General features: G+C 39.3%; 1 protein-coding gene across 1 annotated transcript; it reads right to left on the reverse strand.

Moving 5' to 3' along the window:
• Window positions 1–24,841: 24,841 nt before the first annotated feature.
• LOC111142290 (60S ribosomal protein L39-like) lies at window positions 24,842–25,159 on the reverse strand. The gene has a single exon (XM_022495348.1). The coding sequence runs from the start codon at window positions 25,157–25,159 to the stop codon at window positions 25,004–25,006; it is 156 nt and encodes a 51-aa protein (XP_022351056.1). The 3' UTR covers window positions 24,842–25,003.
• Between the last annotated feature and the right edge of the window lie 298 nt (window positions 25,160–25,457).

Genomic DNA, 25,457 nt, shown 5'->3' on the forward strand with positions numbered 1-25,457 from the left:
ACCACTATTCTTTGAGCAGGGACCCCACAAGTGGCAGATCCAGGGAGACTCACCTTCCTCCCCTGGGAGGAGTGGCACAGGAGCACGCTACAGGAATCTGCTGAGTTTGGAGACTCCAAACAAGGCCCTATGCCAGAGACAGAAACACTCGGTCACAGGCCAGGTGAGCACAAATTGCAGCCAAAGACCAGGGAGATGGGAGGCATTGATTGCTTTACTCTGAGGGCGCACGGAAGAGTGGGGCCTGAGCTCTTGGCCCTATGATACTGGGCCAGATACTGGGAGACTGCCATCTTCATTCCCTTCTTCCAAAGCTGTACAGAAAGCGTTCAGGGAATAAAAGCTCCCAAAATGAACCCAAGCAGATTATTAAGCCTGGCCCCTTGCAAGGGTGGTGCAATTCTGCCTCAGGCAAAGACATTTCAGAATCACTGCAACAGGCCCCTCCTCAGCAAAAATATCCATCCAAGACCAAGTTTTCCATTCAGTGAGAACTGAGGAACTCCAGAGCTAGGGGAATATAACACATAGAATTCATGGCTTTTGTCTCATGATTCTTTAATCTTTCAAAGTTAAATTTTTTAAATTTTATATTTTTCTTGTTCTACTTATTAAATTATTCCTCTTTTCTATTTTAACCGTTTTTAACTATTTTATCTTATCAATACCTTTTTAAAAATATTTTTTAATTTTCATTCTTATAGTCATATTCTATCCCTTCATTGTATTTAACCTTATTTTTGGTATACATATAGGTTTTTCTTTCATTAAAATCTTGGGATCAGTTTCTTCTAACAGATCAAAATATATCCTAAATCTAGTGCCTGGCTTTGTTCTAGTCTCCAACCTGATCACATTATTTTCTTTCTTTTTTCTTCTTTTTTTTCAACCAACTTATCTTATCAATTCCTTTTTTAGACACTTTTTAAATTTTCATCTTTACAGGCATATTCCATCCCTTCATTGTGTTTACCCTTATTTTTGTATCTATATATACATTTTTCTTTTTTAAAATTTGGGAGGCAGTTTCTTCTAACAGACCAAAATACACCCAAAATCAAGTGTATGGCTCTGTTCTATTCACCAGTCATTCATATATATATATATATATATATATATATATATATATATTCCCCCTCCTTTCTTTTCCCCCTGGTTTTCAGTCTCTTCCAATTTGGTTAGTGTATATTTTTCTGGGATCATTGTTATCCTTTTATTATTTCATTCACCCATTCATCTATTTGCATTTGAATAAAATAACAAGATAGAAAAACTCATCTCAAAAAAAAAAAAAAAGAACAAGAGGCAGTACCAACAGCTAGGGATCTAATCAATATGGCCATTAATAAGATGTCAGAACTAGAGTTCAGAATGACAGTTATCAGAGTGCTAGTTGGGCTCAAAAAAAGCATGGAAGATACCAGAGAATCCCTTTCTGGAGAAATAAAAGAACTAAAATCTAACCAAGTTGAAATAAAAAAAAGTTATTAATGAAGGAAAATAAAAAATGGAGGCTCTTACTTCTAGGATAAATGACACAGAAGAGAGAATTAGTGATACAGAAGACCAAATGATGGAGAATAACGAAGCTGAGGAAAAGAGAGATAAACAACTATTGGACCAAGAGGGGAGAATTCAAGAGATAAGTGACACCATAAGATGAAACAATATTAGAATAATTGGAATCCCAGAAGAAAAAGAAAGAGAGAGGGCCAGGAGGGGCAGAAGTTATATTGGAACAATTTATAGTAGATAATTTTCCTAATTTGTCAAAGGGAACAAACTTCAAATTCCAGGAGGCACAGAGAACCTTACCCCCAAAATCAATAAAAACAGGTCAATACCCTATCATTTAATAATAAAACTTACAAGTCTCAATGACAAAGAGAAAATCCTGAAAGCAGCTCAGAACAAGAAGTCTGTAACATACAATGGTAGAAATATTAGATTGGCAGCAGACCTATCCACAGAGATGTGGCAGGCCAGAAAGGACTGGCATGATATATTCAGAGCACTAAATAAGAAAAATATGCAGCCAAGAATACTATATCTAGCAAGGCTATCATTGAAAATAGGAGAGATAAAAAGCTTCCAGTTTAAACAAAAACTAAAAGAATTTGCAAACACCAAACCAGCCCTATAGGAAATATTGAAAGGGGTCCTCTAAGCAAAGAAAGCCTAAAAGTAATGTACCAGAAAGGAACAGAGACAAGTTACAGTAACAGTCACCTTACAGGCAATATAATGCCACTAAATTCATATCTTTCAATAGTTGCCCTGAATGCAAATGGGCCAAATGCCCCAATCAAAAGACACAGGGTATCAGAATAGATTAAAAAAAAAAAAAAAAAGACCCATTGATATGCTGAGACCCATTGATATGCTGCCCATAAGAAACTCATCCGACCCAAAAACACCTCCAGATAAAGTGAGGGGGGTAGAAAACAACTTACCATGTTAATGGACATCAAAAGAAAGCTGGGGTGGCAATCCTTGTATCAGATAAATTACATTTTAAGCCAAAGATTATAATAAGAAATGAGGAAGGAAACTATACCATACTTAAAGGGTCTGTCCAAGAAGATAGAACAATTTTAAATATCTATGCCCCTAACATGGGAGCAGCCAACTTTATAAACCAATTAATGACAAAATCAAAGAAACACATCGACAATAATATAATAATAGTAGAGGACTTAACACCCCCCCTTACTGAAATGGACAGATCATCTAAGCAAAAGATCAGCAAGGAAATAAAGGCCTTAAATAACACACTGAACCAGATGGATATCACAGATATATTCAGAACATTCCATCCCAAAGCAACAGAATACACATTCTTCTCTAGTGCACATGGAACATTCTCCAGAATAGATCACATCCTGGGTCACAAATCAGGTCTCAGCCAGTACCAAGAGATTAGGATCATTCCCTGCATATTTTCAGATCACAAAGCTTTGAAACTAGAACCCAACCACAAGAGAAAAGTTGGAAAGACCCCAAATACATGGAGGCTAAAGAGCATCCTACTAAAGAATGAATGGGTTGACCAAGAAATTAAAGAAGAATTTAAAAAACTCAGGAAACAAATAAAAATTAAAGCACAACTGTTCAAAATCTTGGGACACAGCAAAAGTGTTCCTGAGAGGAAAGTATATAGCCATACAAGCTTTTCTCAGGAAACAAGAAAGGTCTCAAGTACACAACCTAACCCTACACCTATATGAGCTGGAGAAAGAACAGCAAAGAAAGCCTAAACCCAGCAGGAGAAGAGAAATAATAAAGATCAGAGCAGAAATCAATGAAATAGAAACCAAAAGAACAGTAGAACAAATTAACAAAAGTAGGAGCTGGTTCTTTGAAAGAATTAATAAGATTGATAAACCCCTGACCAGACTTATCAAAAAGAAAAGAGAAAGGACCCAAATAAATAAAATCATGTATGATAGAGGAGAGATCACAACCAACACCAAAGAAATACAAACAATTATAAGAACGTGTTATGAGCAACTATGCGCTAGCAAATTTGACAATCTGGAAGAAATGGATCCATTCCTACAGACATATAAACTACCAAAACTGAACAGGGAAGAAATAGGAAACCTGAACAGACCCATAACCAGTAAGAAGATTAAAGCAGTCCTCAAAAATCTCCCAAAAAACAAGACCCAGGGCCAGACAGCTTCCCAGGGGAATTCTACCAAACATTTAAAGAAGAATTCATACCTATTCTTCTGAAACTGTTCCAAAAAATAGAAATGGAAGGAAAACTACCAAACTCATTTTATGAGGCCAGCATTACCTTGATCCCAAAACCAGACAATGACCCTATAAAAAAGAGAATTACAGACCAATATCTTTGAAGAACATGAATGCAAAAATTCTCACCAAAATACTAGCCAATAGGATCCAACAGTACATTAAAAGGATTATTCACCACAACCAAGTGGGTTTTATTCCTGGGCTGCAAGGTTGGTTCAGCATCCGCAAATCAATCAATGTGATACAATGCATTAATAAAAGAAAGAACAAGAACCATATGACACTCTCAATAGATGCTGAAAAGCATTTGACAAAGTACAGCATCCTTTCTTGATCAAAACTCTTCAAAGTGTAGGGATAGAGGGTACATACCTCAATATCATCAAAGCCATCTATGAAAAACCCACAGCGAGTATCTATTCTCAATGGGAAAAAACTGAGAGCTTTTCCCCTAAGATCAGGAACATGGCAGGGATGTCCACTATCACCACTGCTATTCAATTCAACATAGTATTAGAAGTCCTAGCCTCAGCAATCAGACAACCAAAAGAAATTCAAGGCATCCAAATCAGCAAAGAAGAAGTCCAACTCTCACTCTTTGCAGATGATATGATACTTTATGTGGAAAACCCAAAAGACTCCACTCCAGAACTGCTAGAACTCATACAGGAATTTAGTAACGTGTCAGGATATAAAATCAATTCAGAGAAATAGTTGCATTTCTATACACCAACAGCAAGACAAAAGAAAGAAAAATTAAGGAGTCGATCCCATTTACAATTGCACCCAAAACCATAAGATACCTAGGAATAAACCTAGGTACAGAACCTAGGACAGAATTGGAGAAGATATTTCCAAATTACACATCAGATAAAGGGCTAGTATCCAAAATATATAAAGAATATATCAAACTCAACACCCAAAGGACAAATAATCCAATCAAAAAAATGGGCAGATGACATGAACAGACATTTCTGCAAAGACGACTTCCAAACGGCCAACAGACACATGAAAAAGTATTCAACGTCACTCAGCATCAGGGAAATGCAAATCAAAAAAACCACAGTGAGATACCACCTCACACCAGTCGGAATGGCTACAATTAACAAGTCAGGAAATGATAGATGTTGCCAAGGATGTGGAGAAAGAGGAACATACCAACACTGTCAGTGGGAATGCATGCTGGTGCAGCCACTCTGGAAAACAGTATGGAGGTTCTTCAAAAAGTTGAAAATAGAGCTATCCTACAACCCAGCAATTGCACTACTGGGTATTTACACTAAAGATACAAATGTAGTGATCTGAAGGGGCACCTGCACCCCAATGTTTATAGCAGCAATGTCCACAATAGCCAAATTATGGAAAGAGCCCAGATGTCCATCAACAGATGAATGGATAAAGAAAATATGCTATATATATATACAATGGAATACTATGTACCCATCAAAATAATGAAATCTTGCCATTTGCAACAACGTGGGTGGAACTAGAGGGTATTATGCTAAGCAAAATAAGTTAATCAGAGAAAGACAATTATCATATGATCTCCCTGATATGAGGAATTTGAGAGGTAGGACAAGGGATCCTGGGGGGAAGAGAGGGGGAAAAAATGAAATAAGATGGGACGGGGGAGGGAGACAAACCATAAGAGACTCTAATCTCGGGAAATAAACTGAGGATTGCTGGGAGGTCGAGGGGAGGGATAGGGTGGCTGGGTTATGGACATTGGGGAGCGTATGTGCTATGGTAAGTGCTGTGAATTGTATAAGACTGATGATTCACAGACCTCTACCTCTGAAGCAAATAACACATTATGTGTTAACTTAAAAAAATAAAAAATAATAAGAAGAAAACCATTGAATGAAATTCCAGGGCACCTGGATGGCTCAGTGGGTTAAGCCTCTGCCTTCGGCTCAGATCATGGTCTCAGGGTCCTGGGATCAAGCCCCACATCAGTCTCTCTGCTTAGCAGGGAGCCTGTTTCCCCCCTCTCTCTCTGCCTGCCTCTCTGCCTACTTGTGATCTCTCTGTCAAATAAATAAAAATCTTTAAAAATAAAAAGGGGAAAGAAAATTAGACACTTCTGTAGTTATCATGATATAAGCAGTCTTTTAATACTTAGGCTTAGCATGTGAAATACTTCTGGTTGGCCTCTCCCTGAAGTATTCCAGTGTCAAAGAGGAAGGAAAGGAAGTGGGAAAAGCCAATATTCTCAGCATGAGAGACAAACAATGCCACAGACAACTGTTGTCATCCTGCCTGCCAGGTGGAGGGGCGGTAGAGGGTAGAGGGAAGGAAGGCAGGAAGGACTCTCCTCTCACCCTCTACTCTCCATTCCAAAAGCCTCTCAATCCCAACTCACCATTGGAGATACTTCTGTAGATTCTCTATAGGGCTCATTTATTTATTACTTTGAGAGAGAGAGAACACACAGGACAGAGGGAGAGAGTCTCAAAGCAGACTCTGCGCTCACAACCCCAAGATCATGACCTGAGCAGAAACCAAGAGTTTGGATGCTCAACTGGCTAAGCCACCCAGGCACCCCCAGGGCTAATTTTTAGATCTTGAGCCAGACAGTGTTATGTGTAATATATGTCATATATAACATGTTTTATGTGTAATATGATCATATCTTCTGAATCAAAATTGAAATGACTAGTCTGACACATTAATCTAACTGCACATGAGTAGAGTATATTTTCATAAATTCTAATGTACATATAGTTTTGTTATTTTAATATCACTGAAATAAGGATGTGTTGTGCAATCAATCAACAGTGTGTCAGTTTAACTGGTGGGGTGTTTTGTTTTGTTTTGTTTTGTTTTGTTTTGTTTGGTGGTACAAAAAATAATGGTATATCCTACAATCAAGAGCATCTCAGATTTGATAAAAATATATCTGACCCCAGGGTTATCCCAGGAAATCCAAGACAAGCAATATGGTTTTTGTCATGTTTAATATGTATGTTCAAACCGTGCCATTCCTTTGATCCCAAACTGGATTTCCAAAGAAGGTGATAGTTTTATGTGTCAGCTTGGCTAGGTTCTAGTCCCCTGTTATTCAATCAAACACTAATCTAGGCATTGCTGTGAAGGTATTTTGGAGATATGATTAACATCTACAATCAGCTTGACTTTACATAAAGATGAGCCTCCATCTCTGGGTTGGCTTAATGCAATCAGTTGAGAGGTTAGGAGAGCAGAATTGAGGTTTCCCTAAGGGAGAAGAAGTTCTGCAGCATCAGCCCCTGCCAGAGAGTTTCCACCAGCCCTCCTTGACAGCCTGCTACACAGATTTCAGACTTGCCTAACCAGCTCCCAGAGTCACATAAGCCAATTTCTTGCAATAAAACTCTGTATGTGTATTTTACGGTTCTGTTTCTCTGTTGGAACCCTGACTGATGCAGAAGGTCAGTGATACTTTCTTTTCCTTCTAACATTTTTTTTTCTTTTTGACATTTAATTATTTGAAAAGGTAACACATTTCCCTGTTTCTTATATTTATATGAAGGTATACCAGTGAAAACATTTCTTCCTACTCCCTTCCCTATCCTCCCAGTTCCTCATCTCCTGCCACCTGTCACACAAAACCACTATTCTTATTGGTAATTCTAAAGTTTTTTTATGCATAAGCAAGTAAATACAGATATATATTCTCCCCCCACCTCATGTGAAGTTACAAAAAAACAAAAAATGGTAACCAACTCTACACAGTATTTGGAACACTTTTTACTTGTCACGGTATTTCTTAAACGTTCTTCTACTTTAATATACAAAGAGCTACTTCATAGTTTTTTCACAGCTCTATTATTTCTATTTCATGTCTGTACCATGATCTATTTAATCTATCACCCATTGGTGGAGATTTAATTTTATCCCAACACTTCCACTATTATTCACAAGGGAATATCCTTAAAAATACTTAAATAGATGGCTAGGTAGATAGATGATACATAGATACAGCTATATGTAATGACATGTGTATATATAACTGGTATGTGTAGAACGCACAGGTGGAATTACTTAAAAGGACAGAGATACTTGCATTGCTAGTTTTGAGAGAACTTCCTAAATTGTCCTAGATTTCCCATTGTCACCTGAAGGAAGTATTTGTTTAGAATATGCTTACTTTCCCACAGCCTCACCAACACATGTGTATCGTTGAACTTTGGAATTTTCGTCAATCCAATAAATTACAGAAGTATGTTTCAATGAATACATAATTTACATTTCACTTAACATGAGTGACAATATCTTTTTAATATGTTTTCTTTCTTTTGCTGTACAGCCTCTGTTCATATCTCTTGACTATTTTCCTAATGAATTGGCCTTTTACAACACTCAGGAGTTCTCATACATGAAGGAGATTACTCTTCTATAAGTGATATGAGATGCCAGTATTTTTCCCCAATTTTGCCCCTCTCAGTGGACCTTCCATAAGGAACTTCTTTATATTTATGTATTTTGATTCATCAGTCTTTTCTTTTATGCCTTTAGATTTTGTGTCATACAAAGAAAAGCCTTCTCCACACCAAGGTTACGAAGGCATTCACTATTTTTCTTATCTTGTAGAATGTTTACAGTTTCTTTTTTTACATTTAATTCTTTATTATTTTTCAGGTAGCTGAACAGTTGTCCCAACATCATTTACTAAATAGGCTACCCTTTCCCTATGTAGTTGAGATCCTTGGTCATATGCCAACTTTCTATATATATTTGAATCTAGTATGTTCCACTGGCTTATAAGTTTGTGCTTCCAAACTACATGTTTTAATTAATAAAGCTTTATAATGTAGTTTAACACCCAGTAAAGTTAATTTTTCCCTGCCTCACTCCACCGTCACCACTGTTGTAATTTTGGAAGGTTTCCTTGGTTATTTTGCTTAGTGCTGCATAGGTACTTTAGCAACAGTGCGCCTCTCTTCAGCCTGCTTTATTCCCCAGAGTACTTCCGTACTCACTTCTCACAATCCTAAAATTCTACCACTGGATAAACTGAATCAGAGAGCCAGAGCGTGGGACGATGGCCTATCACCTTGCTCTGTGAAATGGGACAGCCGTCTCATCTCTTAGGGTCTCCATTTGCTTTTTGACAGAATAGGGACAAAGATACGAAGAAGAAGAAGAAGTTTCACCTAGATGTTCTCTGAGATCCCTTCCGGTCCTAAGTTTTTTGGCTCAACATCTAGGCTGATATGGAGATTCTTAATTAGCAGTTTGTGATTTTATGTTATGAACAACTGGATTTTTTTTTTTAATTCTATACCATTGGCAATAGGAAGAAAATTTTTGAAAAATGACTTATTGGGGCACCTGGGTAGCTCAGTCAGTTAGGGCTCTGACCCTTGATTTTGGCTCAGGTCATGATCTCAGACTCCTGAGATCCAGCCCCATGTTGGGCTCTATGCTCAAGGGAGAGTCTGCTTGAGATTATCTCTTCCCCTCTCCCTCTGCCTTTCCCTCCACTTGCGTGCTCGCGCTCTCTCTCTCTCAATAAATAAATACATAAATACATAAATAAATAAAATCTTAAAAATGAACAAATAAAAATGACTTGTTTCCCCAATAGATAAAAATTTAAACAATAGAACTCTTGCTAAATTACATGTTCTAAGCCACTAACCTTTCCTAAGCACAACACAGTTAAGAGAAGAATCTGGCATATGTAAAGTACCAACAAAAAACAAAAGCTCCAGAAGGTCTGTTTCTATTTTTGTTTTTGCTTTTTTTTTTTTCCTTTTACCCCTTCTGTAAATTGCTAGCTGACCAAATGTTGTAAGACCAAAGACTCACAACGCAGTTTTCTTACACATGACTGAGTGGCCGCTGAGCACATTGATTACACATCACCGCTGAGTAACTGGGACAATACTCCCATCTAAATTGCATGTCATGGAAGGGAGTGAAAAAATGAACCAATAAAAACTGTAGTTGGTTGCATTGCTCTGAGAAGTACATTATTTTTAAAAATCTTGCCAACAGGTTGGCATACTACCAATTTCTGTTACCAAAATACTACTGCAATTAAATGTTTGGTAGCTTCTATCAGCCACCTAATCTATGAACTACCTAGATCCATGAGAAAAGCCCTCTCTGGCAACCTCAATTTTATCCGTGACCGCTTCATTAAGAGATTCTGCCCTATCCTTTTTCCTCAATGGCTGTACATTAGGTGGACTCCATTGGAATGTAGAATGTGAAGCACAAAACCAAAGAGTCTATTTTCAGTAGAGTATTTTTATGCTTTCTGCAGATGAGTCCCTTACATATGTAATATGCCTCTTGCACAAAAATGAAGCTTTCTGAGAGTGATTGACCTACATGAAAATCTCATCTCAGCTTTAAAAAATTTCTATGCAAAACAGAACACTGAGATAGAAGGATCTGCATTCATTTCAACAAGTCAGAAGTTACTTGGGCACAAATCCTAATGGGAGCTGCATACAAATCCCTGGACATCAAAATATCCTTGACTGGGTTGACTTTTAATTTAGGAGTTTACTAGAGCCTACAGCTATATTGCTGGAGTCTGTAATAGTGTCAGATCCCATAAATGAAGCATGGAGGACTTGGTTAGTAGCCTGGGTAGAATGCCAAGGATTGCCCTGGGGACATGGTAATTCAGTACTCAAGGTAGCCTTCATTTCTGGGAGCCAATACTAAATCAGCGCCCTATAATGGTGTTAGAAGCACTGCAGTGTAATCTGAAATGTTTGCTATCAGCTCCTCTCACTTATTTATAAAGCTCTTTTCTCTGGCATATGCAGGGTAACCTCAAGGACAATAAGTTATAGCTGCCACATCAAATTTCCCTGCAGGCAAGGACTGCCTGGCACCCTGCCACTAGCCAGGGTTTCCTTGAACACCCTTCCTAATGGGTAAGCCAGGCTGGAGAGAGAACGGATAACCAGGGAGAGGAGACAATAGAGACAACTCCTCCAACACTTCAATTCCAATGGGCATATGACAAGAATAACTAGAGAAAAGAATAAGAGGCCATGACCATCTCCTACTTGTTTTCATCTCTTTCCAAGATTCCACTGAGGGATGAAGATGTTTAGGACTGCCATCCTGCAATTTCCCTGGCCTTTCTGTCACTCCAGAAGTGGAGAGCTGGGGAATAATGGTAGGCAGGAAGTCTAAGCAATGGCTACAGCTTTGTCTTGTTAGCAGGTGGAGACGGGAAGGTACTCAGGAACCTGAGGGAATCGAGCCACCACCGTCATCATTTTCATCACCCATGTGTCCCCATATCGAGATCGTGCATTGTGCACTCCTCATGACAAACCCATATCTGAGAAGTATTGTTTTCCCCTTTTGTACAGAAATAAGAACTGAAGCCAAAAGAGATTAAGTAATGTGCCTGAGGTTGCTCAGTTACACAGGAGAGCCTGCATTTAAACCTGTACTCTTCTGACTCCAAAGCATAGGAAGTGGGGTGGTAGACTTACCTCAGATTAGTGGTACCTCAAGTGCGACTTACCTCAGCCATAGCTGCGTTCCCAAAGACCAAGAACAATATACATGCTGAATAGTGCCCAAATCCTCATGTGAGAATCTGGAGCACCAATAAATATGGGGCATGCTAAGAATTATAAAACCAGTTCTGTCAGTGTTAGCCTATCTCCCTCAAGGATTTATAAAGTGAAGACACCAGAGAAAATGCTTCCTTTGGAGCAAACTGTTGGGCTACCATGGCATCTCTTCTCTCCTTTCTTTGGCAGTGAGGAGGGGTATTACTCTTCATAACCTCAAGGCAAATGAGAAGAACTTCTAAAAAAGTTGGCATGGGCCCCTCAACTTTGAAAAACAAAAACTCATTCCCACCAAGTGAAACTTAAGGAAAAGGTGACAGTTTGAAGAGAGGGGACCATCCTGGGAGTGAGCTGCTCTGCTACCAATGCAGGAAAGATGCGGTTCTCTCTAGAAACTAGATGTGGATTCTGGTAGAGGAAGCAGATTCGTGGTAATTGTAAAAGAAAGTCAACTCTAGACTACTTGGAAGGACAGAGGCATCAGCAGCTAGGAGGGTCTTGCCTAGTGTAACACATCCAAAGCCCCAGGGTAGGGGGGAACTCATTGCTTCTAATTAGAAGAGAGGCATGCCCACATCCTGGGAGCCACAGGGAAGAGAGCCACAGCTGGTAGAGAGAAAGAACCAGCAACCACACATGCACAAAATCCCAAGGGACTCATTTCCAGACTGCACCTGCACAAGCTGCCTACAGCAGCCACTATCCTCCTGAGCTGCTTTCTGACTGGGAAGTAGCTTCACAGAGGAAGCACATACATCAACAAGAGCAAGAAGCTGATCACAGACACCTCTCCCACAGCAGGCTTATAAGTGTGAAACAGGCTTGATCTAGGGAAGAGAAGTTGAAGTAAATTGGGTTTATTCTTTATTTTTGTAAAACAATGGACTAGACAGGAATTATGTGCTTGCTAGATGAGACTGGGATCTTAGTGCTAACACAGGAGGATTATTGAAAAAATAACTTAAAAACTGTGAAACCTGCTTGAAATGTCATGCAAGAACAGGGGACAAGGAAGAGTCACAGAGCCTGTATTAAACAAAGTTTCTTTATGCTTTTGAGCCCCTCTGAGCTCATTCAGTGCGTAACTTATGCGCCTGAAAGTCTGTTTCATGTACACGATGAAAATGCCCTTTTCTTGGCCAATTCTTTTGGGGAATGAAATTTCTAAAGGTCTGCTGTGTCACGTAGGCCATGTGCTATTTACCCTCCAGTGCTCCTTCAGCTCGTCCACAGCTATCTGGAAACCCAACTCCACCCCACCTCCGCAGAGAAACTAGAAACCTCCAATTATGCACACCGAATAAGTCTATAAATAGGCTGATTGTGTTGGGTGTCACAGAACTCCTTTTGCATCTTGGTCCTGCCCTAGTCATACATTTTTACAGCCTACGAAGTTTTTAATCCAGCTTTTGGAACCTCGGTCCCAAGTCCCGTGACCACTTCAGAAAGATGCCAGAAGAATTCATTAGATCTGAGTACTTTGAGATCCCCAAAGCAATTATTTCTTAAGCACTACCCCATACAAGTGATCAAGGCCCAGGATGGGAAGTAATTTGTCTATCAGGAGCACTCACACAGATGGTGCTTCTGCAGCGGTAAGGCAGCAAGCCGAGAGGGAGCAGTAGCAGGATGGGAGAGTGAACACTCTTCAGTAATGAAGTACATACATGCATATTAAATCTGGACCCCGGTTTGCATTTTGCATTTTTTTAAAATAGGGAGTGCACTCTAAGTCTATAGATTCAAAACTCTCCATAGATAGCTATAGAAACATGTTTATCAACATGTTGTAATGCTTTTTAATTTCCAAAAATTGTTAATAGAGGAATATAACTTGCCTCTTAATTTGAAGATGAAACTCCTGATGGCACCTAAAAGACATGTTTTCAATACTCCTTCATGTAATATCACCATACTACCTATATAATATTAAGTGGGAAAGAAAGAATGCAAAATTGTACATGCAGTATGTATAGTTAAAACATCTAGCCATGTTCCAGCTTAGGGAAATCAAATGTAGCGAGTTGAGACACCCCCAGAGTACCAATGTGACTCACAAGCCCACCAGGTGTCCAGGGTCCTCTCCTGAGTTACTGGGCCCCAAAGCAAAAACTGTCAGTGCCCCCATTGTAGCTCCTCAGGTCTTAACAAGTGCAGATTTCTACACTGATTACATTGCTTGATTTCTACCTGCCTTGGGGCTTTCTCTGGCATCTAGAATCTGATCTTTCTGCACCTAGAACAAGCTGGACATGTCTGAGAACACCTTCCATCCTTACCAGAATTCAACCAATGACGACCCAGAGTAGTGTAAGTAACCCAGCTCTCTCACTTCTCCAGTGAGATAACTCTGACACATATGTTGTCTCTTGACTCCTTGTGTTCTCCCAGCAGGATTAAACTCTAGTTACCCATAAAGCTAACTGGGTTAATAACTCAATCAGTGCTGGGGTTTCCTAAGATCACCCCCAAAGATTGTACCAAATCTTCATCTCATGGTATGCTTCTATGGAAACCGATAGTGGGACAGTTGGTAACAGAAATGGTTCTAGGAAGCAGATCCTTCTGATGGGTTCTGGAACTGAATGGTGGTCAGTTGTAGCAAGTGATAACTTACAGTTAGCTGTGACATTATAATTATGAAGACACAACTGCGGTGAAGTGGGATGAGATTAAGGTAGAAGAGGATGCATTTGCTTATGCAACATGCATAGAATTTGAGAGACATCATAAGGACTCTCAGGTTTGTTGGTTAGTTGATTGGTGCTAAATGTCTATATATTAAAGGAAAGATATCAACAGATTCAGGTCAACCAATCAGAGCACTCTGTGAAAATGAAAAGAAGGTCTCTGTAATAGGCTTTAGAGACACTCAACTCTTGCAGCTGGAAGAGCAACTGTTGAATATGAGGCACAGAACCTGAATGTGAGGTTAGCCACTACAATGAAAAACTGAATTCTCTACACTTCTAGAGAAGACCCTGGATATAGGAAGAATGGGATTCAAAAACTGGGACAGGAACATCTGGTTAGATGCACTTGAGAAACTTGAATATCAGGTTCCACCAAATCTTCTGGACTGGCAGAATTGCCCAATCCCCCTGCTAAGAAGCAGCCTTCTCTTATCTTCAGATCACACAAAAGCCTCACCCACAGCAGATGTCTCACGAGGTAATATTTGCCTCCTCAAGATTTGCCCACACCTCCCCTGACTGCTTCCAGGCCAAAAACTAGGGTCAAGTTTCAGCATAGTCAAACTTGGTTCCCAGGAGAAAGGGGTTATCTATCAAAAAAACTGTATGATCTGCTACTATGTATTGACAAGAACTAGAAGAACATGCCTTGGAATGGATCTTTATAGTACTGAACCAAAGGCAATGAAATACAATAGTGGATAAAGAAAAAATATTTAATATAGGTGTACTCTCCTGGCAGACCTCATGGGGCTATCATCTCTGGCAAGTCTTGTAAAGATTCACAGTGCTAATCTCTTAAAACCTGAAACAAGACAAAAGAACTTCACAGCAGAGAACTATTCACTCTCCAAAAAGTAGCTTCTAGCACACTTTTGGACCTTCATAGATACTGGATTTCTAACCATGGTGTAAAAAGTGAATATGAAACCCAAGCTGCCTATCTTGAGCTGGACATTGCCTAACTCTCCAATCATAAATTCCAATCATAAATTCAAGTAATTTAAAGAAATCACAGTAAGTTATATGAAAAGACCCCTGTCACTCATCTTTATTGTACCTCTGGCTTCATGGAGGGTCTCTTATGATCAGTTGATGAAGGAAGAAAAATCCTGGCCTTTGTTCATGAATGGATCAGCTTCATTTGTTCATTTAGGCAGAAAATGGCCAGCTATTACACTATGGCCCAAATCAGAGGTACTCCTAAAAGATAATGCTGTGGGAGAATCTTCACAGGAGTAAAAGTTCAATCAATATACTACCCAGTTTTTAGCTAGGTGTGGAGAGACAGAGTGGCCTGATGGTAGCATATGTTTGGATTCTTAGAGCATTGGCAGATAGCTTAGCTCATTACTCAGAGGCCAGGGAGGAGCAAGATTGGAAAACTGGAGGGGATTAAGAGGAGCAAACTTCCAGTCATAAAATAAATAAGAGATAAAAAGTATAGCATAGGGAATATAGTCAATAAGATTATAATAGCATTCATTGTTTGGTGACAGATGGTGACTATGTTTGTCATGGTAAGCACTGAGTAATATATAAAATTGTTGAATCATTTTATTTTTTTCAAAAATTGGAAGATTGGAGACTTTAAGATCTGAGGAATGGGATAAATATAGACCTATAGAACATAAATGTGCAGATCTGATATGTTAAAAAAAAAAAATGCCCATGAGAAAGTATTCACCACTAAAAGTGGCTCTAAACGCCCAGGTGTATAGAATGACTTATCCAGTGGAGATCAAAGTCTGTCATCAACTACCTCAATGCTTATACAATAGGTCCATGAATGGAGTAGCCATGTGGCAAGGATTGGAGAATACATGGAACCAACACCATGGGTTCCGTATCCCAAAAACTGATCTAGATACTACCATGGCTGAATGCTCCCCCTGTCCACAACATAAACTGATGTTGAAACTTCTATATAGTATCATCTTTTGTAGAAAGCAGTCAGTTGCCTGATGACAATTGATTACATTGGACTCTATTTTGCAGGGGCCAAAAATTGGTCTTTACTAAAATTGATACATACTCTAGGAATGGATTTGCTTCCTTCTTGCAGTGCCTCAACCAACACCATGATCTAGAAGCTCACAGAGTGTTTAGTTTATTCTAAGGAGATCCTACATAACATTGGCTAGGCACTCTATGGTGAAAAAGATGTGTCCCTGAGTACATGGCCACGAGATGCACTGATCCTACCATATACTGCATGCCAAAATTTGTTGGCCTTTTAGGGTGCTTGAACAGCATCATAAAGGACAGCTGAGGTGCCAGCTAAGGCATGATACCTTAGAGGTTGGGATACAGTATGTGCTTTCAACCAACGCCCATTACCTGCTGCTCCATTTCAATAGCTAGGATACCAAAGGATGAGAATAAGAGTGGCCCTTCTTACTACTGATCCCAGGAAACTATTTAAGGAGTTTGTGCTTACTTCTCCTGAAACTTTTAGGCCAGCTGGACTAGAAATCCAGGTTTGTGAGTGAGATAAAGTAAAGTAAAAGACAAAGTAAGAGATCACTAAACCCATAACGATGACTGCCTTCCAGCCAATTTTATGGTTCATCCTGAGAGACCAATAGACGAAATGAGTTAGTATCCTGGCAAGAGTAATTGACTCTCCTAGGGACCCAAATTTCTTCTGCGTAATAGGGACAAGGCTATGTTTGGAGCTCAAGGGATTTATAAGGCATCTGTTGAAATTTTTTTTTTTTAGAATTCATGACTAGCCACCACCTTGAAGATGAGTGACAGGATGGAATGAACTAATCAGAACACATGAGTGCTCTAGTTGTGTAAGGGGCAGATGACAGTAGAAGTTGCTGGTGCCCCACCCATATACCTTCAAATTTCACCACTGTCGTACCTGAAACTGACTTCTTACTGTCCAATGGCTCTCTCTTATGACCAGAACCCCTTTGTCCACACACAAGGCAAATCAGAAGTGTTAGAGAATTACACCAACCACAGGAAGCAACAATCAATGACTAAATGGAAATGGGGTGCAAATGCCTTCATTCTTTTCATGCTAGAGATGATAACTCTGAAGCATGTGTTCTGCACAGCTTCCTAGAGTTTCTCAGTGACTTCCAGTTACCCAGGGGTAACTTGTTTCATATTTTAATTTTTTTCCTTGATTGTCTGTTGTCTCAGCCCTTCACCACAAAAGAAGGTGGAAAGGTGGAATTTGTCTCAGCCCTATTCCACCTCTCCACCTTCTTTTGTTTTGTGTGTTTTTTTAGGATTTATTTATTTATTTATTTGAGAGAGAGGGAGAAAGAGAGCAAATCCTCAAGCAGACTACCCACTGAGCACAGAGCCCAATGTGGGGTTCGATCCCAGGACCCTTAGATCATGACCTGAGCTGAAATCAAGAGTCAGGCACTTAGCCTAGCCAACTGAGCCACCTACCTAGACAGAGCACTCCCCCACCCACCCCAACTTCTTTCCAGGTTTCCTAGAATTAACCTCAAATAAATGTCATTTACTCTAACATTAATAGCAGAGTTTACTTCTAGGAGAACCCAAACTAAAAAAGATTCCCAGGCCATTGTTGGAGAGATGTCCACAGGAGACACTCAAACAGGGACAGAGCAACATCTTTTGACATGAACAAGGTCACTTCTGCTGTGTAGTTAATGAGTGATACACTAGATACAAACTGAACAAACCCTTTTCTGGCCCTGCTGGAAAGAGAGAAAGGCTCCAGCCCCCGCCCCCACTGTGGGCTCTGAGAGGCTAAGAGAGGCTGTTATCCATGGGCATTCAATTCCAATGTACATCCTTTGTAAGTTAAATAATGCCTTTTATAGCATCTCTTTGTCAGGTCCACTCATCTGGAACTTCTCAGAAATTGGGTCCTCTCCTTTCCTTGAGAAAATTTCCCATCTTAATACATACATCTTCTTAGTCTTCCTTACTTCTCCACCACCCCATGCCACGTGTTCCTCCAGCTTATCTGTTCCCTTCAGGCTTTCTTCAGTGGCACCCCATTCTTCCTCAAAACTTACACTCCTCTTATCTTTTATAATGACCCAGAGCTCCATTAAACCCACAATACATATCTTTAACAATTAAAAACATACTTCCCTTTTCATGAGTGTAGGGTGAGTTTCATCTTCAATCCCTTCCAGAAGATAAGAAGAAATAGTTGCATACTATCTTTCATTTGTAGCAAAGCAAAGACAAAACTAAATAAAGACAGTCTAAATCATCACATTATGTTGTATACTAGGAGAGAAAACACACCATAACATTAATAGGGTTTATTTCTTGGTGGCGGAAGTACAAGGGACTTCAATTTTCTTTATTCTTCTCTCTGTTTTCTTAATCTTCTGGAAGATACTATATGCACAACCTCAAGAAAATGCACTGTGCATATCATTTCAGATTCCCTAGATTGTGAACTGCTAAATCTATGTTTTTCCAAATGTGTTGTCTATATTAGAAGCAAGGAACTAATGGGTCCTTTTTAACTTCAATTTCAACTTATTTCCCAATAACAGTTTTCAAATTTAAAACATGTGCACACAAGTAAAAATAACTCAAACTTCCTGACTTAGAATATCACTTACTCATTTACAGCAATAACAAAACCTTAAATTCTTTTATTCATGCATACACTAATCTTAATGAGCATTGAATCTATTCACAATTTTCAAAAATTACCAACCTGGCAGGCAAAAACAATTCCAGCCTCAGTTGAGTTTGAAGATAAATTAAGCTACATAAAAGCTGATTGTGCTTGGGAATGAAGACCTTTTAGTAGACCACCATTAAGCACTGGAAATTTGTTCCCTTATAAAATTCCACATAAAATAGCTGAAGATCATCTAGCCTGAGAAGAGTAATAAAAGGATAGCTAGTTTCCTTCAAGATAGCCACAGGACTCTTTCTGAGTTGCTTCTTTCATCCCTAAGGAAACACTAGAAAATAACTCTGAAAAACAGGATGAGTTTCTATGAAACCCAGTATATTTACATCCTAGATGTAAAGAAAGCCATAGAAGAGAATAGGTAAAACTTGAAAACTGTTCACTATATTCTGGGTTGAGTTCCTCCCCTACAGCTGTCTGGAACCATTTAACAGAGAAAGTACAAAAGGAGATAAAAATTCAAAATCTCATGTTCAGTACTACAAAATAAAATTAAATTTAGTGCAAGTTAACATATAATAGTACACAGTAACTGAGACAACTTGAACAACAGTGAGGAGCTGGAATAAACTACGAGTCACATATCAAGTATTAAGTTGAACCATATAAAACTGTCCATATTTGACCATTTTTTATCAAACAAATGAAAATTTCATATGATTCAACGCAACATTTTCTTGCACACTTACAGAACTACAAAATACTTAGAAATGCGATCTTTGGTCACAATGCTGATCTAAAAAACCACATGCAAAAAATCATCATGATACTTTAGAATCTCATCTTCATAAGTATGTTAAGCTGGTAGGAGGAAGAAAAAATCAACGGAAGTTGATATTCAATTTTCAAGTTATGTTCAGTCCTTCATAGTGAAAGACAAATTTCTTATCTGAGTGATTCACATGACATCTATAATCAGTCTGAAAGCTCGAGGTAAAAATGAACTCTCTTTTCCTTAAAGCAATGTGTATTAACAATTTTCATTATTGTCAACATGTTCCAGACCACCATGATTGGATAGGAATACAAGGTGAGATTACTCTTTTTGAGAAATTCACCAATGAACCTGCCTTCACCACAATTTTTTTCTTTTTTTTTTTAAGATTTTATTTATTTATTTGACAGATAGAGATCACAAGTAGGCAGAGAGGCAGGCAGAGAGAGAGGAGGAAGCAGGCTCCCTGCTGAGCAGAGAGCCTGATGCGGGGCTCGATCCCAGGACCCTGGAATCATGACCTGAGCCGAAGGCAGAGGCTTAACCCACTGAGCCACTCAGGCGCCCCCACCACAATTTTTTGTACACACATTAGCATACTATTTGTTGAGATTATGATGGCAAAGATTTTTAAGGGTAAGAGGTGGGAAAGGTACTAGATAAGCCAGATCCTTGAGACACATTTTTTTTACTTGTTCTCCCAACAACCAGGGATTCACACCACCAAGACCACCTGCCCACTGGCCCAACTCTGCCCCCAGAATCTCCCTCCCTGGTGTCAGGATGTGGTTTCACCCTCTCTGAAAATTTTACGGGAAAAAGGTCATGTGGATCCTTGAACTTAGAAGGTTTCTTAGGAATATTTTAAGGAGGTTGCCATTTATTTCTCTCTTCTTTTTTTAAATTTTTTTTTATTTATTCATTTGAGAGGGAGAGAGACAGAGAGAGTACAAGCAAGGGGAGAAGCAGAGGGAGAGGGAGAAGCAGACTCCCCACTGAGCTGGGAGCCTGACATGGGACTCCATCTGAGGAACCCAAGATCATGACCTGAGCTGAAGGCAGACGCTCAACCATCTGAGCCACCCAGGTGTCCCTATTTCTCCCTTCTTAAAATACTATCTGCTCTTGGAAACCTTGATATCAACTCACCCGTTTTGTTTTTTCTTCCTACCTCTCTGCCTCTTTTCCAGTTCTCAGAGCTGCTTCTCCTCCTCTTCTGCCTCTGAATGTTGAGGTCCTCAGCGCTTAGTCTTAGATCTTTGGCCATCTTTTTTTTCCCCTCGTTCTCTCTGGTATCCTCCATTCCTGTTGCATTAAATAACCTCTGTGTGATGACAATTCTTAAACTTATGTCTCTAACCATGATCTCCTTTCTGAGATCCAGATCCTCATATCCACGTGCCTTCTTGATATTTCTACATGGAGCTCTCTGTCTCTTCTAAATAAAACTTTGGAGCTAAACTCTTAAATTTTCTCCCCAGAATTCATCTTTATTTCTAAGCTTCATCTCAGTAAGTGGTACTTTGATCTCACCAGTTGCCCAAGTCAGAAACTTAGAAGTCATCCATGACAACTCGCCTTTCTAAACTTACCACTACCATCACTAAGTTCTAACAATACAACACAATGTATATACAGGTCAATTCAATCTATCCCAGGATCACATCTACCTCTTCCACATGCATTGCCATTTTCTGGCCATGCCACCATCATCTCTCACCTGTACTACTGCAAGAGTACCACCTTACCAATCTATTCTTCCCAGAGCTGAAGAAAGTGAACTTTTAAAAGTATAAACCCAATCAAGCTAATGCCAAGGGTAAAATCTTTTGACAGCTCTCAGGATATAATATTATCTAAGGCTTTGCAGAATTTTGATGTGGTCTCTTCCCTTTTCTCAGGTCCCATCTTGGCCCATTCTTCTCACACTGGACACATGACAGGCTCTTCCATCACCTCCAATATTCCCCCTATTAATAGTTAACATCTCAGGCTGCTACTTAAATGTTACATCCCTAAAGACAAATTTTTCTACTCCTCCAAACTTAATTAGGCTCCTCTTATTATTCTTCCTTATAGTAACCCATACCTTTCCTTTGAAAAACATACCAAGGCTTTATACTTGTGTGAATTTAATGAATTTTCTCTCCCACTAGTCTAAAAATGCATTGAGGGCAGACATCTATCATTATCTATTTTGTACACCAATATATACAGAGTCTAGGAGAGTGCCTAGACATAACTACTGTTTGATAAATATTTGAAATATCTTTATCAGCTCTTCACATTGATAACATATTTTCCTACACAATAGCTGTGTTAGAAAATAAAAATATCAAATTTCTTGTCCTTTCATGGAATCGTATCAATTCAGTTTAATGCCATAGTTTACTTTTGCTGATCACAAGCTTTAGCTTTATTAATAATAAATTTTTAGGGGAAATGTTTTTATCATCACAAATGCACTTTAGGAAATAAAGACATTTCAAATGTTCACAAGGAAAACAATAGGAAGGTGAAGGTCTTTGCAATTTATTTTTAAGTTGAGAATTGACTTCCGGTTCAAGAGGGTAGATTGAACAAATACATTTACACCCGCTCCTGCAAAGATCCAATTGAAATGACAATGATTACTGCAAAAAAAAAAAAAAAAAGAGAGAGAGAGAGAGAGAGAGAGAGAGAGAATACATTTATAGCAGCCTCAAGAGGAAGGAGTGACATTACCAGAGCAAGGATTTGAATGATTTCTAGAAAATAGAAAGCAGGTGATATTTTGCAGATGGAATAAGGGGAGGTGGGGAGACAGGCTGCAGTCAAAAATGTACAGAGGCGGCGGCGGTGGATGTGGAAGCCGTTCTTCCTAGCCCAGCTCCAGCAAAGCTCCAAACCCAATCACAGTGGGAAGGGGGCAGAAAGCAGCTGATCAAAGGAATAGCTACAGAGCAGCTGCACTCCACCCCACCTCCACCCCACTCCCCCACCCCCAAGCCACTCGTCTCAGCGGGCATGTACAAAGCCACTGGCAGCGGGAGCAATTTCCCCTCAAGACCAAAATCAAAGAAATACTCTCTAAACAAATTGAACCATAAGCCTGGAAAGGGCTGGGTTCCTAGTGTGCATGTGGATATCACAGAATTAGTTATTTCTTAATCAGCCCAGGAGAGGGGCCGGCTTCGCTCTACACTTCCTGCTCACACTTTCCAACTGACACACCCACCCACAAACTGTGTACTCAGTCAGCCTTCCAATTTAGGAGAGAGCCCTGTGGGGCAAACCACCTTGGGTAACATACCAGCAACCTATCTTCATCCACTGAATTCTTCATTTAGTGCTTATTATACACAAAAGACAAGTTATGCAGTATTATTCCAGGCACTGTATCAATATTTCTGGACTGAGTGAACCAATTAACACAAGATAAAATAAATGTTTCAAAGAAATTGTTGCCTAGTAATGGACTTCTAATCATCACTCTCCTAAAACTTTATTTTGCAGTTGGCAAAACATGCAGTATTTCATGTTTAGTACCTGCTCCTTTCCATGATTTCAGCAACCTTACTTTCTCCTTCTTTGTCTGATTCTTTCTCATTTTGTTCTCCAACCCTACTTCCTCTTTTCCTCTTTCTTTATAGCAACAGTGGAGATTCCTACAAAGAATAAGCATGAATGTACTCTCTCTCTCTCTCCCACTCCTTTTCTGTAGGTACATGTGGGTCCACCCTACTCGTCCATTCTGTAGGAATTTGTTCTCATTTTGCCATCTGCCTGAGCTCCTCTGAGCTTTGCCCCATCTTCTGGGCATTTCCACTCAGATGTCTCTTGTGCATTTGAGAACTGTCACCTGCTGTCTGCAAGATGGTGATGTCTCACAGTAATGTCATCTTCTTACACTCACTTACATGAGATTTTGACTCCTATCAAATTAACTTCTCCCCTTTCTTTTCTCTACCCAGCCAGTCTCTTGGACCTATCACTCCATCATGGAAATATCATGTAATTTAAAGTTAGCCTAATCGAACAGACATATTTGAGGTGGTATATAGACAACACATGTAACAAAATGGTTTATTATTTTTAAAAAATCAAAACTGCAGAAAATAGAAATGAAAATACAAATACAGTATCAGGGAGGAATAAAATACAGCTAGGTAGACCCTAAAAGCATATATAATTGTTCTAAGTTAGTAAAAATTTGGTGTTGAACAATCTGGTGAAGAAAACGAAATAGGAGACATACATTCCATTGCTCTCGATGTCCAAAATATGAACATTGCTTTTGTAAGGTGATGGGCTGTTGAAGAGGCTCAATAAGTAGCAACCTTCTTTCTACTCAGGTTTTATAGCAACTGAGACATTAGAAGAAAAGAGCAAAGGTTAAGCCAGTGAAGCTAAAATAACAACATTATCATTGACAGAGCTGATGCTTGACAGCGTGACTTAAATCTGTAGACAAGTAAGCTTAAACACTGAACCCGGGGCTGGACAGAATCTCTCAGCAGATATTTGCCCAGTGGCCTCCAGTGGAGGCAGGGACTACCCCTTTGCTATTCTACTTCCAGAATAGCAGAGGGCAATTGAGGGCACATTTTGTGGACAGACTCACTTCCAAAAAGGAGAGTTAGAGAATGAGCTACACTTGCCCAGTTCTTCTTTCCCAAATCACCAACCTGATTTGTCCATTCCTCCCTAGGATACCAGCAAGTTAGGGGCAAAGAGATATGAGTAGTGTCTCACTTTGCATCTCCCTCCACATGGAATCAGGAGCAGGGGAGAAAAGTTCTTGTCCCTGACAGAAGGGTCACTGAGGGGAGTGGCAGCTGAGGCGTTTGTCAACATCCCTGCAGTGATTGTAGGAATGAGTTTACTACGACTGATGTGTGTAAGAATTTCTAATTGAAAGCCTTGATTGTAACACAAAAATCCAACTCAGTGAAAGCAGCTCTGACAGAGACCTCAACAATAAAAGCAGAGAATGCAGATTTTCAACAAGAAACCTTTATTATGCACACCTCTGATAAATATAACCTTCAATAGTTGATTTCTTTCCTCAGATATCGAGAATGAACTACTCATTAGCCTTAGAATTAATAGCTTCCAATTCAACTCATCCTACTACTATATACCCTTTCTGTACATAGGCTTGCTAACGAGCTGTGTCATTGTCCCATGAACACTAAATACTTGTGTGTCATTGTTTATATTGTTCCTATCTGAAAGGTCTTTTTCAAAATTTTTAAATGTTAGCTATCTTTCAAAGAAATTCTGAATTGCCTTCTTCATGAAACATCCCTGTACTCCCAAGCATTGTTTTTCGGTCTTTTCACTTCTTAGTTCATTAGAAAGTCTGTATCAAAATTCTGCTCATATATTTGAGTTAGTGTTGGTCATTCTCATTTTATGTGTACTAGCATGTGTATTTACCCAGACTCTACGCTCAATTTTTTTTCTCAACCAAAAGCTCTCACGTTTACTACAAGCATAGAGGCATAGTAACAGAGAAAAGGTATTTCCCTGAAAAAACATGTCTATTGGCCAGGTAGGAGGAATGCTGACAGAGTGATAGAATAGGAACATGGGATCTTCGTGCCGCTTAAATATGTGTGCCAATTATGTGTGCCATCTCGTGATATGCGATGCCTTATAGACCCAGCTTTGTTCTTCTCCAGTGACTCCTCTTGGAGTTGTACCTGATTTTGTTATCAGTTTTCATCCAAATCCACTGGGGAATGGGACGATTCTGCTTTTGTTTCTTGGCCAGAAACTGTTTGATTCTGAAAGTCTTGTGAGAACACATGGTAAGGAACAGTCAACCACACACACCAAGATGGCAGCAAGAAGGAGAAAAGGACTCTATATTCTTTAAAAGGTAGAGAGATACTTTGAACTTTTCTGTGTTAGCTGTATCTATCACAGGGCTGAGTATATAGTAGGTAATTAATAAATATTTGTTGAATTAAAATCATTCAATCGAATTAAGAATATAGCAGAAAGGAGATACAAAATAAGTTGAGAAGTCAGCTGCTCCAAAGGTCCAAACTGAGTATAATCTTTAAAAAGAGTCCATTGAGGGACACTTGGGGGGCTTAGTCGTT

The sequence above is a fragment of the Enhydra lutris genome, unplaced genomic scaffold (assembly GCF_002288905.1).
Source record: "Enhydra lutris kenyoni isolate GAN:26980312 unplaced genomic scaffold, ASM228890v2 scaffoldscaffold7, whole genome shotgun sequence".
NCBI classification, from domain to species: Eukaryota; Metazoa; Chordata; class Mammalia; order Carnivora; family Mustelidae; genus Enhydra; species Enhydra lutris.